The sequence below is a fragment of the Alnus glutinosa genome, chromosome 13 (genome assembly GCF_958979055.1).
Source record: "Alnus glutinosa chromosome 13, dhAlnGlut1.1, whole genome shotgun sequence".
In the NCBI taxonomy this organism is placed as follows: domain Eukaryota; kingdom Viridiplantae; phylum Streptophyta; class Magnoliopsida; order Fagales; family Betulaceae; genus Alnus; species Alnus glutinosa.
Genome location: NC_084898.1, coordinates 24,596,010 through 24,609,086, shown reverse-complemented (window position 1 = coordinate 24,609,086; position 13,077 = coordinate 24,596,010). Strand labels below are relative to the sequence as shown.

Below are 13,077 nucleotides of genomic sequence, written 5' to 3'. Positions count from 1 at the left end.
CTAATACCTTGATCACTACATTTTTGAATTGCAGTTTTTTCCCACTTCCAACATATATTATAGCCTCTGTATTAGATGCTTCGAGATTGTATCCCCGTCTGTCTTTCAAAAACAATACTCCACCATTGCCATCATAAATGAAGTGATCAAATCTTTCATCATCAACTATTAAAGGTCTTTGAGGAGAGAGAGAGAATTCAGCAGATGGTTGCTTGAAAGTTGACTGATCCAGAATGATTGCGTCAATTACATGTATAGAGTTCTTATCTTCTTCATTTGACAGCATGTTACCAGCAGATGGAACGAAAAACTCAACCACAGCCAGCAAAAAATCAAGCGCAACAAGCATTTGTGGCCTTTGGACACATAAGGAAACGAATGTTGACAGCTTACTAAACTTTGCATCAAGAATAAGCATTGTAGGAACTGGTTTAACATCATTCTCTCCAAAAACAGTTACATCAACTACGCGCTGGTTTTCATCATAAGTCACAGTATGTAGAGGGCTAGAACCAACACTCTCTAGCTTTCCTATCACCAGCTTAAACTCTTGTTCAGTCCCCTCACGATCATCAATAACAGTAAAAACCTTTAGTGTAGCTGACAGAAAACCTTCTCCTAGTGTATTGGACTTGTAGAGTAACCATGCATCACTAATCTGCATAAGATATTAAATAAGAAAATGTTACATATCAATCATTGGAATAAAATTGACATATAATTAGGCGGCTAAGGTTGCTTTTATGCGTTTTGCATGTTTTGAGGGTTATTTTTATCTTTTTAACAATTTAGCATAAGGTATCATTATACTGTGTTATTTAGGGTTTCTACAAGTTTTTCTATAAAAATTGCTTGTAGCTGTCAGGCAAGACAGTTAATTGTATTTGGGTGAATAAAATTTCTAGAGAGGTTCTCCCTTGTTCTTCCAAGTTTTGGGTATTGCTCTGTCCAGCTTCTTAAGAATGGGGTCCTGATCCAAACAAGCAACGCATTGAGCTTTAGAAGGCCGTTGGGTTTGGTCTGGTTCGATTATAAATGCAATTAATGAGCCTAAACTCAAACAGAAATACATGCAAAACATTCATTCCTGGTACGCTTCTAAATTGGAGATGCCTTTATTCTTGGTATTCGGAGTAAATCAACTAGTATGAAGAAAGATTTTGCTTCTGTTATTTATATTCAAATCAACGGATTCAAGATCGTTTGTCTTTTTTTTTTTTTTTTTTTTGATAAGTAAATTTAGTTTTATTGAAAGCGTAAGGCGCCCCTACGTACATTGGAAGTATATAACAGGAAACACCTAACTAGAAAAGAAAAAATAAGCAAGAAAATCAGCAAAGCTGATGGACAAAGGGTACAAAAAAGCCATCGACCAGAGATACAGCGTGTGGAGAAACAATTCTAACACTTCCTCTAGGGAGCTCTCTAGGTTCTCAAAACACCTAAGGTTTCTTTCTCTCCAAATACACCAAAAAATGCATATAGGCACCATCATCCATGTTGTAGCGCTCCTTGATCTCCCAGACTTCTACCAACAAGCAAGAAGGTCTAGCACACTCCTAGGCATGATCTAAGAAATACCAAAGCGAGAGAAAATGTTATTCCACAGAGCGGAGGCCACATCACAATGCAGAAGAATATGGTCCACTGATTCCCCATCTCGCTTGCATAGGTAGCATCTATCTACAATGATTATGTGCCTCTTCCTGAGATTGTCCAAAGTAAGAATTCTACCTAGAGCTGCAGCCCATGTGAAGAAAGCTACCCTTGGTGGTGCCTGAGACTGCCACACACTCTTCCAAGGGAACCGAGTTCCTCCAGAACACGACAGGGAACCAAAATAAGACTTAACCCTGAACACACCTTTCTTGGAGGAGACCCATCTAAGGCAGTCTGCCCGATCACTGTTCACCTTGGTAGAATGCAAAATCTGGAAGGAGGAGGCAAAAACATCTACTTCCCAATCATGCGCCTCTCTAACAAAGCTCACATTCCACTGATAGGACCCGCCCAAAATCTCCATATTGTCAGCCACTGACGCATCCTTCACCCGAGCAATACCAAAGAGATCAGGAAACACTTCTTTTAGAACAGTATCTCCACATCACAAGTCATGCCAAAATCTAGTCCTACTCCCATCCCCCACCTCATATCAAAGAAATCTGGAAAAAGTCTCCCATCCTTTCCTGATGTACTTCCACAACCCTACTCCAAAAGTCCATGCAATCTCACGGGAGCAACACCCACCCCACATACTACCAAACTTGGAGTCCACCGCAACTCTCCACCAAGCATCTCTTTCCATGCCAAAACGCCATAATCATTTTCCAAACAATGCGCGATTGAACAACACCAAACTCCTAATGCCAAGCCCCCCTTTTGAAATTGGGGTACAAACCCTTACCCAACTCACCAAATGGTATTTAAAATCTTCTCCCATACCACCCCATAGAAAATCTCGTTGCAGCTTCTCAATGTGTGCGGCAACACACACTGGAATAGGGAACAGAGACATGTAGTAAGTAGGTAAGTTGGAGAGAGTACTCTTGATAAGGGTCACCCTTCCACCCTTAGAGAGGTATAACCTTTCCAACTAGCCAGCCGATTTTCAACCTTCTCGATAACTCCATCCCAAATACGAGTGGACTTGTAGGAAGCCCCAAAAGGAATCCCCAAATACTTCACTGGCAAAGAAGCAACTTCACACCCTAAAATGTCGGCTAAGCTTCCCACTTGAACAACATCCCCCACTGGAATAAGACTGGACTTAGCCAAGTTTACCTTCAAACCCGAAACAGCCTCAAATAGGAGAAAGAGACCCCGCAAATACCGCAATTTAGAAGAGCTAGCATCACAAAGAATCAAAGTGTTATTAGCAAACAAAAGATGCGAGAAGGAAGTATTACCCACTCTAAATCCATCCAACAAACCCCCACTGACTGTCGTTGTGATCATACGACTCAAAGCCTCCATAACAAACACAAACAAAAGAGGGGACAAAAAATCCCCTTGCCTCAAGCCTCGAGAGCTACTGAAAAAGCTATTAGGCGATCCATTAACTAGCACCGAAAACTTTGCAGAAGAAATGCATCGAACTATCCACGAACACCATTTGCCCCCGAAACCGCATCTCCTCATCACATACAAGAGAAAATCCCAATTAACATGATCATAAGCTTTTTCCAAATCCATTTTGCAAATGACGCCCGGCTCCCTTGATCTAATTCGACTATCAAGGCACTCATTAGCAATAAGGATCGGATCGAGAATCTGCCTCCCTTTGATGAAAGCACTCTGAGATTTGGAAATAACCTTTTCCAAAACCGTCTTCAACCTGTTAGCCAAAACTTTAGCAATAATCTTGTAGATACCTCCCACAAGGCTTATGGGCCAGAAATCTTTGAGAGAGATAGCACCAGGAATCTTGGGAATAAGAGCAATAAAAGAAACATTCAGACTCTTCTCAAACACTTCTCTAGCATGAAAGTCAGAAAATACCTCCATAATGTCCAAGCGCAAAACCTCTCAACAAGCTTGGAAGAAAGCCATAGTAAAACCATCAGGACCCAGCGCTTTGTCACCATTCATAGCAAACACTACCTTCCTAACCTCCTCCTCCTCAAAGGCTCTCTCCAACCACCTTGCTTCTGACTCTAGAATACCATCAAAGGAAAGATCATCCAACCGAGGCCTCCATCTGTGCTTCTCAGAGAAGAGATCTTGATAGAACTGAACTACATGCTCACCTATCTCAGCCGGATCAGAAGAAATAGAATCACCAATCAATAAGGAATCAATAGAGTTGTACCTTCTGTTTGAATTGGCTATGGAATGGAAGAATTTAGAACATTTATCTCCTTCTTTTAACCATGTCACCTTGGACTTTTGCCTCCAACTAACCTCCTCCAAAAGAGAGCATCTCTCTATCTCACTGACAATCTCTACCTTCTTTAGGAGTTCCCCCTCACCCAAAGCCCTACTGCCTTCAATAGAATCGAACACCTGAAGCTCTTCGAAAAGCTTTCTCTTATTTCTCTCAATGTTACCAAAAACCTCTACATTCCATGCCTTCAAATTTTGTTTGAGTGCCCTTAGCTTACAAGCTAACACAAAACTAGGAGTGTCATGAAAAGAGTACGAATTGTAATTCAATTTATTAAAAGCGCAGAGGGGCGCAACCCTTATACACGGGAAGTATACAAAAGAGCCCCTAAATGGGACGAGAAGAGAATAATCGTTTGTCTTTTCTTTTACAACATATAATTTTTCTACATGCTTCCTGCATTAGTCAGTATCACAGCTAGCTACGTTCTGAACCATGCCGCCAAGGAGACATGCTTCGGAAGAAGTTCATGAATGGAACAGACCCAAGATGCAACAAAAAATTAATGCTTTGACTCAACAAATGGCTATTGTAGTCGCAATCTTGTGATAACGATGATGACAACAAACAAATTGAGGTTTGATTCAACAAGTTGCTACATAAGCTGTCATTTTCCAACAACGACAACCACCACCAAATCCACGCATTGTCAAAGAGGCGAAAAACACGAATAAAGAGGAAGAAAATCTATGTTTTGTGGAGACAGAAAATGAGCAAGTTGAAGTACAATGTTTTGTGCATTGGGATTCTCCACTGATATATGATGATTACTGCAATGATGATGATATCAAGAAGGTAAGTTCCTTACTAGATAGTCAAAACACTTGCAATACATATCAATTGTTTGATGAAAGTCCCCGAACCCAATTTTGATATTTCCTTTAAAAGATGAACACTTTAGGCTCTGTTAATGTGTTTTGTGGCTTGTTTTTGGTTTGAAAAAGGGTTCTGATGTGACATAAATGTGAAAACTATTTTTGTGTTTTTAGAAGTTTTGTGTTTGGTTTGGTATGTTTAAGTTTTTGTTTTGAGGAGAGACCAAAAGACAAAAAATAAAATTTTAACGAACAAAAATAAAAGTTTTTGTTTTGATAAATAATGTTATATCATTGAAAAAAGCGCAGAGGGGTGCAATCCTAATACACAGGAAGTATACAAGAGATCCCTTAAAATGAGGAAAAAGAAGAGTATAAATTTAAAAATTCTGTAAAAGTAACACAACTCGGGCTATGATGAGCCAATATCCATAAAAAGTGTTAAGCACATTTCTATGCAACTCCAACACCGATGTTTCTACATCTTCAAATTGCCAAGCATTCCTTTCATGTCAAAGACCCCATATTAAACACAAAGGAACCTGCCTCCAAATAGTATTAGCTTGACCACACCCCAACGAATTGATTCAGCTATTCAACAAATCCAGCACCTGTCTCGGCATATCTCACTCCACCCCAAATAAAGTAAGAAAGTAGCTCCATAGTTCTCGTGCAACATCGCAATGAAGTAAGAGGTGGTCAATGGATTCCTCACTCTTCTTACACATACAACACTACTCAACCACCACAAAATTTCGCCTACGTAGATTGTCATGCGTCAAAATTTTTCCTAAGGCTGCTGTCCACACAAAAACGACACCTTCAACAAAGTCTTAACACACCAAATACTCTTCTAAGGAGATGAAGAATCCTCTTGGCTAGCTAACACTTTATAGAAAGACTTCACTTCAAATTGCCCCTTCTTGGAAAGGCTCCAAACGAACTTGTCCTCTGCTCCATGTCGAATCGGATGAGAATACAGCTGCGCATAAAAAGAAGGGATAATTGCACCGTTGGTCTCTGTGGTATACCATAATTATTTTTCACTCCATATGGTTTAAAAAGTTCATGGGAGATCCTCGTGATATGCAATAATTACAAATTGATCCCTGGCGTCAAATTTTGTTAAATTTTTTAATAGATTTCGTCAAATGCCACGTCAGCGACACGTGTCGCCAATAAGATGGCGACACGTGTCCACCGTAATAAAAAAAAAAAAATTTATTAAAAAATAAATAAAAATACTTATTTTTTTTAAAAAAAAAAAATTCAAAAAAAAAAAAAACCTGAAGGAGCCGGCCACCCCTTTGGGGTGTCAGCTTTTTATTTATTTTTATATTTTTTGTATTTTTTTTTTAAAAATAAGTATTTTTATTTTTTTTAATAAATTTATATTTTTTTATTACGGTGGACACGTGTCGCCATCTTATTGGCGACACGTGTCGCTGACGTAGCATTTGACAGAATCTGTTAAAAAATTTAACAGAATTTGACGCCAGGGATCGATTTGTAATTATTGCATATCACGAGGACCTCCCATGAACTTTTTAAACTATAAGGAGTGAAAAATAATTATGGTATACCACAGGGACCAACGGTGCAATTATCCCTAAAAAGAAAGTACCATCTCCACCTCCCAATCTTGTATTAGGCGCGTAAAGACAACATTCCATTGGGCAACTCCATCTTGAACAGAAAAATTATCTACCACCCATACATCTTTATATCGAGCAATACTAAACAAAGTTGGATAACATAGCTTCAACAGACTATCCCCACACCATGTGTCATGCCAAAACTGTACATTAGACCCAATCCCCACCTCAAAGTGCACAAAATTGGAGAAATTATCCCACCCCCTTCTAATATGTTTCCATACACTCACACCATAAGTCCCCACAACCTTTATTGAACACCATCCACCCCTTTCTTTTTTGATAAGTAACACCATCCACCCCTCATACTCACATACTTAACTTCAATCTCCGATCTCCATAAAGCCTCCTACTCCAAAGCATACCTCCACAACCATTTCCCCAACAGAACTCAATTAAATCAAATTCTGAACTCCCAACCCACCTGATTTTATTAGAGTACAAATCTTGTGCCAGTTTACTAAGTGAAATTTTACCTCATCCCCATTGCCACCCCATAAGAAATCCTGTTGAAGTCTCTCAAGTCTAGTAGTCACACTCACAGGAATAGGGGACAACAACATGTAATACGTAGGAAGGTTGGAAAGAGTACTTTTAATCAGAGCCAATCGACCACCCTTAGACAAATATAATTTCTTTCAACCAGCTAATGACGTTCCATTTTTTCAATTACTCCATTTCAAATAGAAATAGCTTTATAAGAAGCTCCCAACGGTAAACCCAAATATTTCATAGGCAAAGACGCAATGCAACACCCAAGGATATGTGCCAAATCATCAACATCTTCCACCTCGCCTATGGGAACAATTTTTGATTTTCCTAAATTGATCCTCAACCCTGAAGCTGCCTTAAAGCATAAGAAGATACAACATAGGTTTCGAAAATGGTCTGATTGCGCACCACAAAAAATTAATGTGTCATCAATAAAAAACAAATGATTCACTACCAAATCTTTATTATCCCTAGAACCCACGGAAAATCGGGTCAAGAAACCTTGAATCATCGTCGCATTCAACATCCGACTCGACGCTTCCATACCCACCACAAACAACAGTGGTGAAAGAGGATTCCCCCTACCTTAGTCCACGAGAGCTCATAAAAAAACCGGCAGGAGTTCCATTCACCAAGATGGGAAATCTCACCGTAGAAATACAAAACTCAATACAAGCCTTCCATTTCTCCCCAAAGCCACAACGTTGAAGCATGTAAAGCAAGAAATCCCAATTAACACGATCATACGCCTTCTCCAAATCCAACTTGCACAACAACCCAGACTTCCCCGACCTAAGTCGACTATCCAAGCATTCATTGGCTATAAAAACCGAATCCAAAATTTGCCGACCTTATCTTTCATGATTAAAAGATAGTTCCTCCTATTTGGGAAGAATTCTTTGAGCAACATTTGAGTCAACAAGTTCCTAGAAAAATAAAGATTGGATTTCCCAAATGAGAAATGTTACAAATCCATCTCTTGCCCATCTTTTACCCATCTCTTTTGTAAATTTCTTATCGAATCTGTGGAACCACATGTTGGTTCTATGTGGTCCCACATATTCAATGGTGGATTTGCTCATTTCTTGTATGGAGATGAACACAAGATGTGCAAAAAGATGGAAACCAAACATTTCTCTTAGCAAATATATGGTACATGATGATTGTAGTCTATTGTCTACTGTACATTGTTTTTGTTAAAAGTTGATGAGTTCTCAGGATCAAGTTGGTAAAGCACAAACTCTTATAATGCTAAATAACTATGTCTTGAGTTTTGCAAGAGCACAAACAAGAAGATGATGGAAGGCATTATTTGCAGATTCAGGAATGATGCATCAACATTTGTTGAAAAGTTCATATCTGATTTATCCTTGTGTAAGGAGAAGTTAATCACTATGAGACAAAAATGGTCAAAATTTGATTAGTTGAAGTACCATCCACAGTACCATCACCCTAATGAGATGGCTTCTCCAAATCTAAACTTGAAGGCGAGTTTTCTTGAGGAAAGGGAGAATGATATAGAATGCTAGGGCTTGGCGGCTAGGATTCATTTGATTCTCTGGAAAAAACTGTTGTTACAACTTCAAAAAACTCTCAAATACGACAATAAGTTGCTGCCTTAGCTAAGACGCGATCACAACCACTAATTCAAATTTAAACTAACGGCTTGAAATCTGTCCCGCAGCAGTCACATGACTCATTAGTGGTCACATGGCTTATTACATAAAAATTAAAAGACTTAACATAAGAAAATACTTCAGTTCAAGACACCCCCCCCCCCCCCCCCCCAAAAAAAAAAAAAAAAAAAAACCAACAAGAAGAACAACTAAAATCAACCAAGATTGATCACATAATCAAACTTATGAACGTGTAGACCTCCTTTTAGTGTTCCCCTTCAGATGATCAGGTGTTCCTAAAGAGTCCTCTTCCATATGTTTTGCATCAGTTCATTTTCTGCATTTTGCTTGTTTTGATGGTCATTTTTCTCTTTTAAATATTATAGAATAAGGGTATTCGTATTCTTGTACTTTTTGTTATATAGGGTTTCTACAAGTTTTTCTAAAAAACTATTTGTAATTGTCAAGCAAGAAAGTTAATAGTCTTTTGGTGAAAAAAATTACTAGAGAGAGGTTCTCTAGGAAAAGATAAGAGTTATGGATATGAGAGAAACTTATGCTGAGGTCATGAGAAAAATCTACGTTTTATGACAAGATTTTATTGGTCTCACTGTTTACTGATTTCCCATCAAATATCTTCTAGCAGTGGCTTTCTATCCATCTTTATCTAATAAATTCTTACAAGTTGTCTAGACCATTAATAGGTAAGATTTACTTAGAGAAACTTCAACAGATCAAAACAAAATTAAAATGTTGGGAGCTGAGCCACGTCCACAAAAAAAAAAGAAAAAAAAGAAAAAAAAAGACCACACCTCAAAACTTGGCTCTTTGATGAGGATGAAGGTAATTTTTAATGATGCATTATGGTTCAACAAGAAGATAGCAAAAGGATGAAGTGAACAAATCCGAAAGATTTGAAAGGCTGAGTGAAAGGACAAAAGGACAATCCTGATTACTTGTCTCCAACAATTCTCCCCAACCATTGTATTCATGCACAGGGTTTTTTAACAAATCGTGTCAAGTTGTTTAAAACATTCTTGGGATAGGATTTACTGTGAAAAGTTTCCACAGATTAAAATAAAATTACAATGTTGTACAGGGTTCATGAAAGTAGATCTACCCAAAAATAGAATAAGAAAAAAAAAATACCTGCATAGTAGACAGAGATGCATCTCTTGTTGATCCTCTATATAAGCTCATTTCCACAAGATTTATGGTAACAGAGACTTTCATCACAATCCAGGTTTCCCCATTTGCAGTATCAGATTCAACACCAACTGTATCCTGAGCAATGATGGGTTCTACTGCATCAACTGATGATGTCTGAGAATCAAGTTTCAGTGGAGGCACAACATGTGGTGTCTCGGAAATATTAGAAAGTGCACATTCGGTGATAATCTGGTACTCCCAACTCGAAAGAGCTGCTTTCAATTCCTCTATCTGAAGAAGCACAACATTCGATACAAAGGTACATATAAAATGAGTCCTCATATGAACTTGCAGTTTTCTGAAAATAACAAAGGAAACAACAATAAACTCTTGAAAGATCAGCCCAATAATCATCCTATGTATTACCTTGATTGCAGCTTCAGTACTTGGTATTTGATGCAACAAGTCTCGGAGTGACCTCCGAATGACAATAGAAACACCCTTCACATCTTGAATTATGCTCTCACCTAGGTCTGTTCCAGTACCAACGTTTAAATTGATGTCTTCAACCTATCCATGAGAAAGATGGTCAACAGGCAGCAAGAAAAGTGAGACAGCAGTTCAGTTTTTGATTCTCTTTGAGCACCCACATGCTAGAAATCTTCCCATAATTGAGCTAGATAGTTTGCCGATCCATTGTGCATACTTAAGAATATTTTTTCTTAATTTACTTCTTTAAATTAAGTTGAGGATTAAAAGATCTGAATTGATTAGGTAGTACTTGGTTATGGCTATGCTATACTTACTCCAGGAAGTCATTATGGTATTTTTTTTTTTTTTTTTCAATTTTGTGATTTTATTTAGTAAAACAACTGCTCTTGTGGCCCTTGTTTAACCACAAGGTGGTCCCATGGACCTCTAACTCCTTTTAGCTCGTTGCTTCCTCACTTATTATTTGGCCTATGTAAGACTAAATGCTGTGGTAAGATTGTGTTGATCTCTGCCCATCCGGTTGGCATGTAAAATCAAATTTCAATAGTCTTCTGTACTTTGCAGCATTAGTAATGTAGATAAAATCTTTAATGTCTGGGTGTACACCAAAAGAACTGGCAACTTAATAACATTCCAGTTACAAATAGAATGTTGAAGAGAAATAAACATATGAAAGCCTAATTAATTCCAACAATTAAAGCCTCATCGAACAATACATTATATACTGATGACATCATAAGCCAAATAATAAATGGGAGCAAGCCATGTGCGACCCCTTTTTGTTGAAACCACTAACTCAGTTGAACTATAAATGCAACAAATCTGACCTGAACTGTTAATATTTCCAAATGCACAGCATTCATTTCACTTTTATGTCCACAAAACCATTGAAATTTGTTCTTGACAGTTATGTGAACAATGTCAAGCTTCAAGTAACTGTAAAATAAAGAAGTTAAACACTTATATTAGATGTCATGTCAATGCCAGGAATCCACAAAGACAAGGAACTTAATCATGCAAAAACTAGAATGCATTAAAAAGTACAAACCCAAGATAAACTTACTCAAGACTGTCTGTCCTCCGAGGCATTACTATAATAGGCTTCCTAAGAGAAAGATCCAACTTTACAGCAGGCGACCCTTCAATTTCACTGGTTGTAAACCACTTCTCTGAATTTGTTACTTGATCCCTTAATTTGACAACAACTTTTGAATTGTTGGGAACAAGACCCATAAAATAACTAACCACCTAAATATCATTTACATATATATGAGAATTTGAATAAAATTTAAGTACATGATGAATGAATCTAAAAGTAGATTACCTCCTGGACAAATCTATTCAAGTAAACGACGCGTACTTCAGAAAATTGCCCAGAAAGGCTATACTCATAACCTTCATAGTCTTCATCATCAACAGTGTATGAAGTAAAAACCAACTGCATGATCACAAGCAAATATTTGTAATACAACCCGCAATAGCCCAAAAATATTTACATTATTCATCAAACATAACAGCAATAAGGAAAAAAGACAAAGATTGCAGAAAGTTGTCAAATATAGCATCACAAAATCTTTCACATGATTCACAACATATACCAAAGCCACATCGCATCATTTCCTCCACAAGGCTACAACAAAGACCGGTACTTATATCTCAAAATCATGCCAGCAGTAGCAGAGCAGAAGAAACTGCAAAGTTTGAAGTGAAGTGACAAAAAAGCTGGATAATCTAGGAATCTTATAAGTATTGCCTCTACTACCTGTAGGGCAAAGCAAGTAAATAGAGTATCCTGTCTATCAAGATAGATGGTACAGATCGATTAGCAGTAGAAGAAGTGAAGAAAATTGTGGAACCTCATACAATCATAGATTGCATTTATTTATAACCAGTCTTCGCATTACCCAGTGGGTACCAGGCAGCAGGTAGTATGACACTTGGCTTCCAGCTATGAGATGTGCAGCTCATACTTTAGGAAATTTAACATCCATGTTTCCTCGATCCTTACAAATTTCACATTTTGAAACACAAACACTGCTCATCCACCTTATTTTAAAATAAAGAAACAAAAATTAGACCCTCACAAACAATGATCCATACTCATAAAGTTGCCTATATATGAATTGCAAATAGGTGTCAAAGTGTTTGACGTGCATCAAACACAGACACAGCACTTACATGCCCCCAATACATGTTGGCACACTTCCTTATATTTGTAAGGAAAATAACGATAATTAGATACTACCACCAGACATAGGACAAAAAAGGTCCAAACATGTACTTATCCCAACAAATGATTTTTTTTAGAGAGAGAGAGAGAGAGAGAGAGAGAGAGAGAGAACCTCAACAAATGAACTGCCCCCAGGATTTCTCATATCACAGGCCCAGAAATACATATGGCTACTAGGAAGACTGTCATCACTCATTCTCAGATTTCCAAGGGCTGCTTTAATACTAAAAGATGATGGGAACACCTTAAAACCAGAAAAAAAACATTTAATAAGCATGAAAAATTAGTAGTTTAAAAATATAAAAAGCTAACAAATTTTGGATCTTGAGGTTGGGCAAAAGCTCAAGCAAACCTTAATATCCATCAGCAAATTATCTTGTGACAGACTGGATAACTTCGTTTCATCTTCATTCATCAACAAAATTTGAGCACGTGTCATATGTAGTGTTAAATTGAACATGATTCTGGATTTCCCCTTTCCTAGCAAACCTTTAATTACAGGCTCCTCAACTGTCCCTGAATATTTATCATCAACCACATCTTCCCTGACAACATCCTGTTTCATAACGGCTGCGGAAGAACTGTCGGAGAAGGATTCACAACTTTCATCCTCAATGTTAATAGCATTAACAAATTCCATAATGGCAACAACTGTTGTTCGACGACAGAAAAATGACAAGGTAGCCAGGGTCACTCTGACCTGAAAATCCATTTTATAACCTAATCAAACAATCAAATAACAGAC

The 13,077-nt window shown here is 37.8% G+C and overlaps 1 protein-coding gene across 2 annotated transcripts in view; it reads right to left on the bottom strand.

The window, feature by feature from the left end:
• Positions 1-13,077, bottom strand: part of LOC133854422 (uncharacterized) — a 79,104-nt gene that overhangs the window by 33,454 nt on the left and 32,573 nt on the right. For both annotated transcript variants that reach the window (XM_062290623.1, XM_062290624.1), the window contains exons 25-32: positions 12,685-13,032; positions 12,445-12,576; positions 11,427-11,540; positions 11,166-11,350; positions 10,930-11,038; positions 10,037-10,180; positions 9,611-9,901; positions 8-658 (exon numbers count right to left, since the gene is read on the bottom strand). In XM_062290623.1, coding sequence (XP_062146607.1) covers positions 8-658; positions 9,611-9,901; positions 10,037-10,180; positions 10,930-11,038; positions 11,166-11,350; positions 11,427-11,540; positions 12,445-12,576; positions 12,685-13,032 — 1,974 coding nt within the window. The remainder of the gene's footprint in view (positions 1-7; positions 659-9,610; positions 9,902-10,036; positions 10,181-10,929; positions 11,039-11,165; positions 11,351-11,426; positions 11,541-12,444; positions 12,577-12,684; positions 13,033-13,077) is intronic.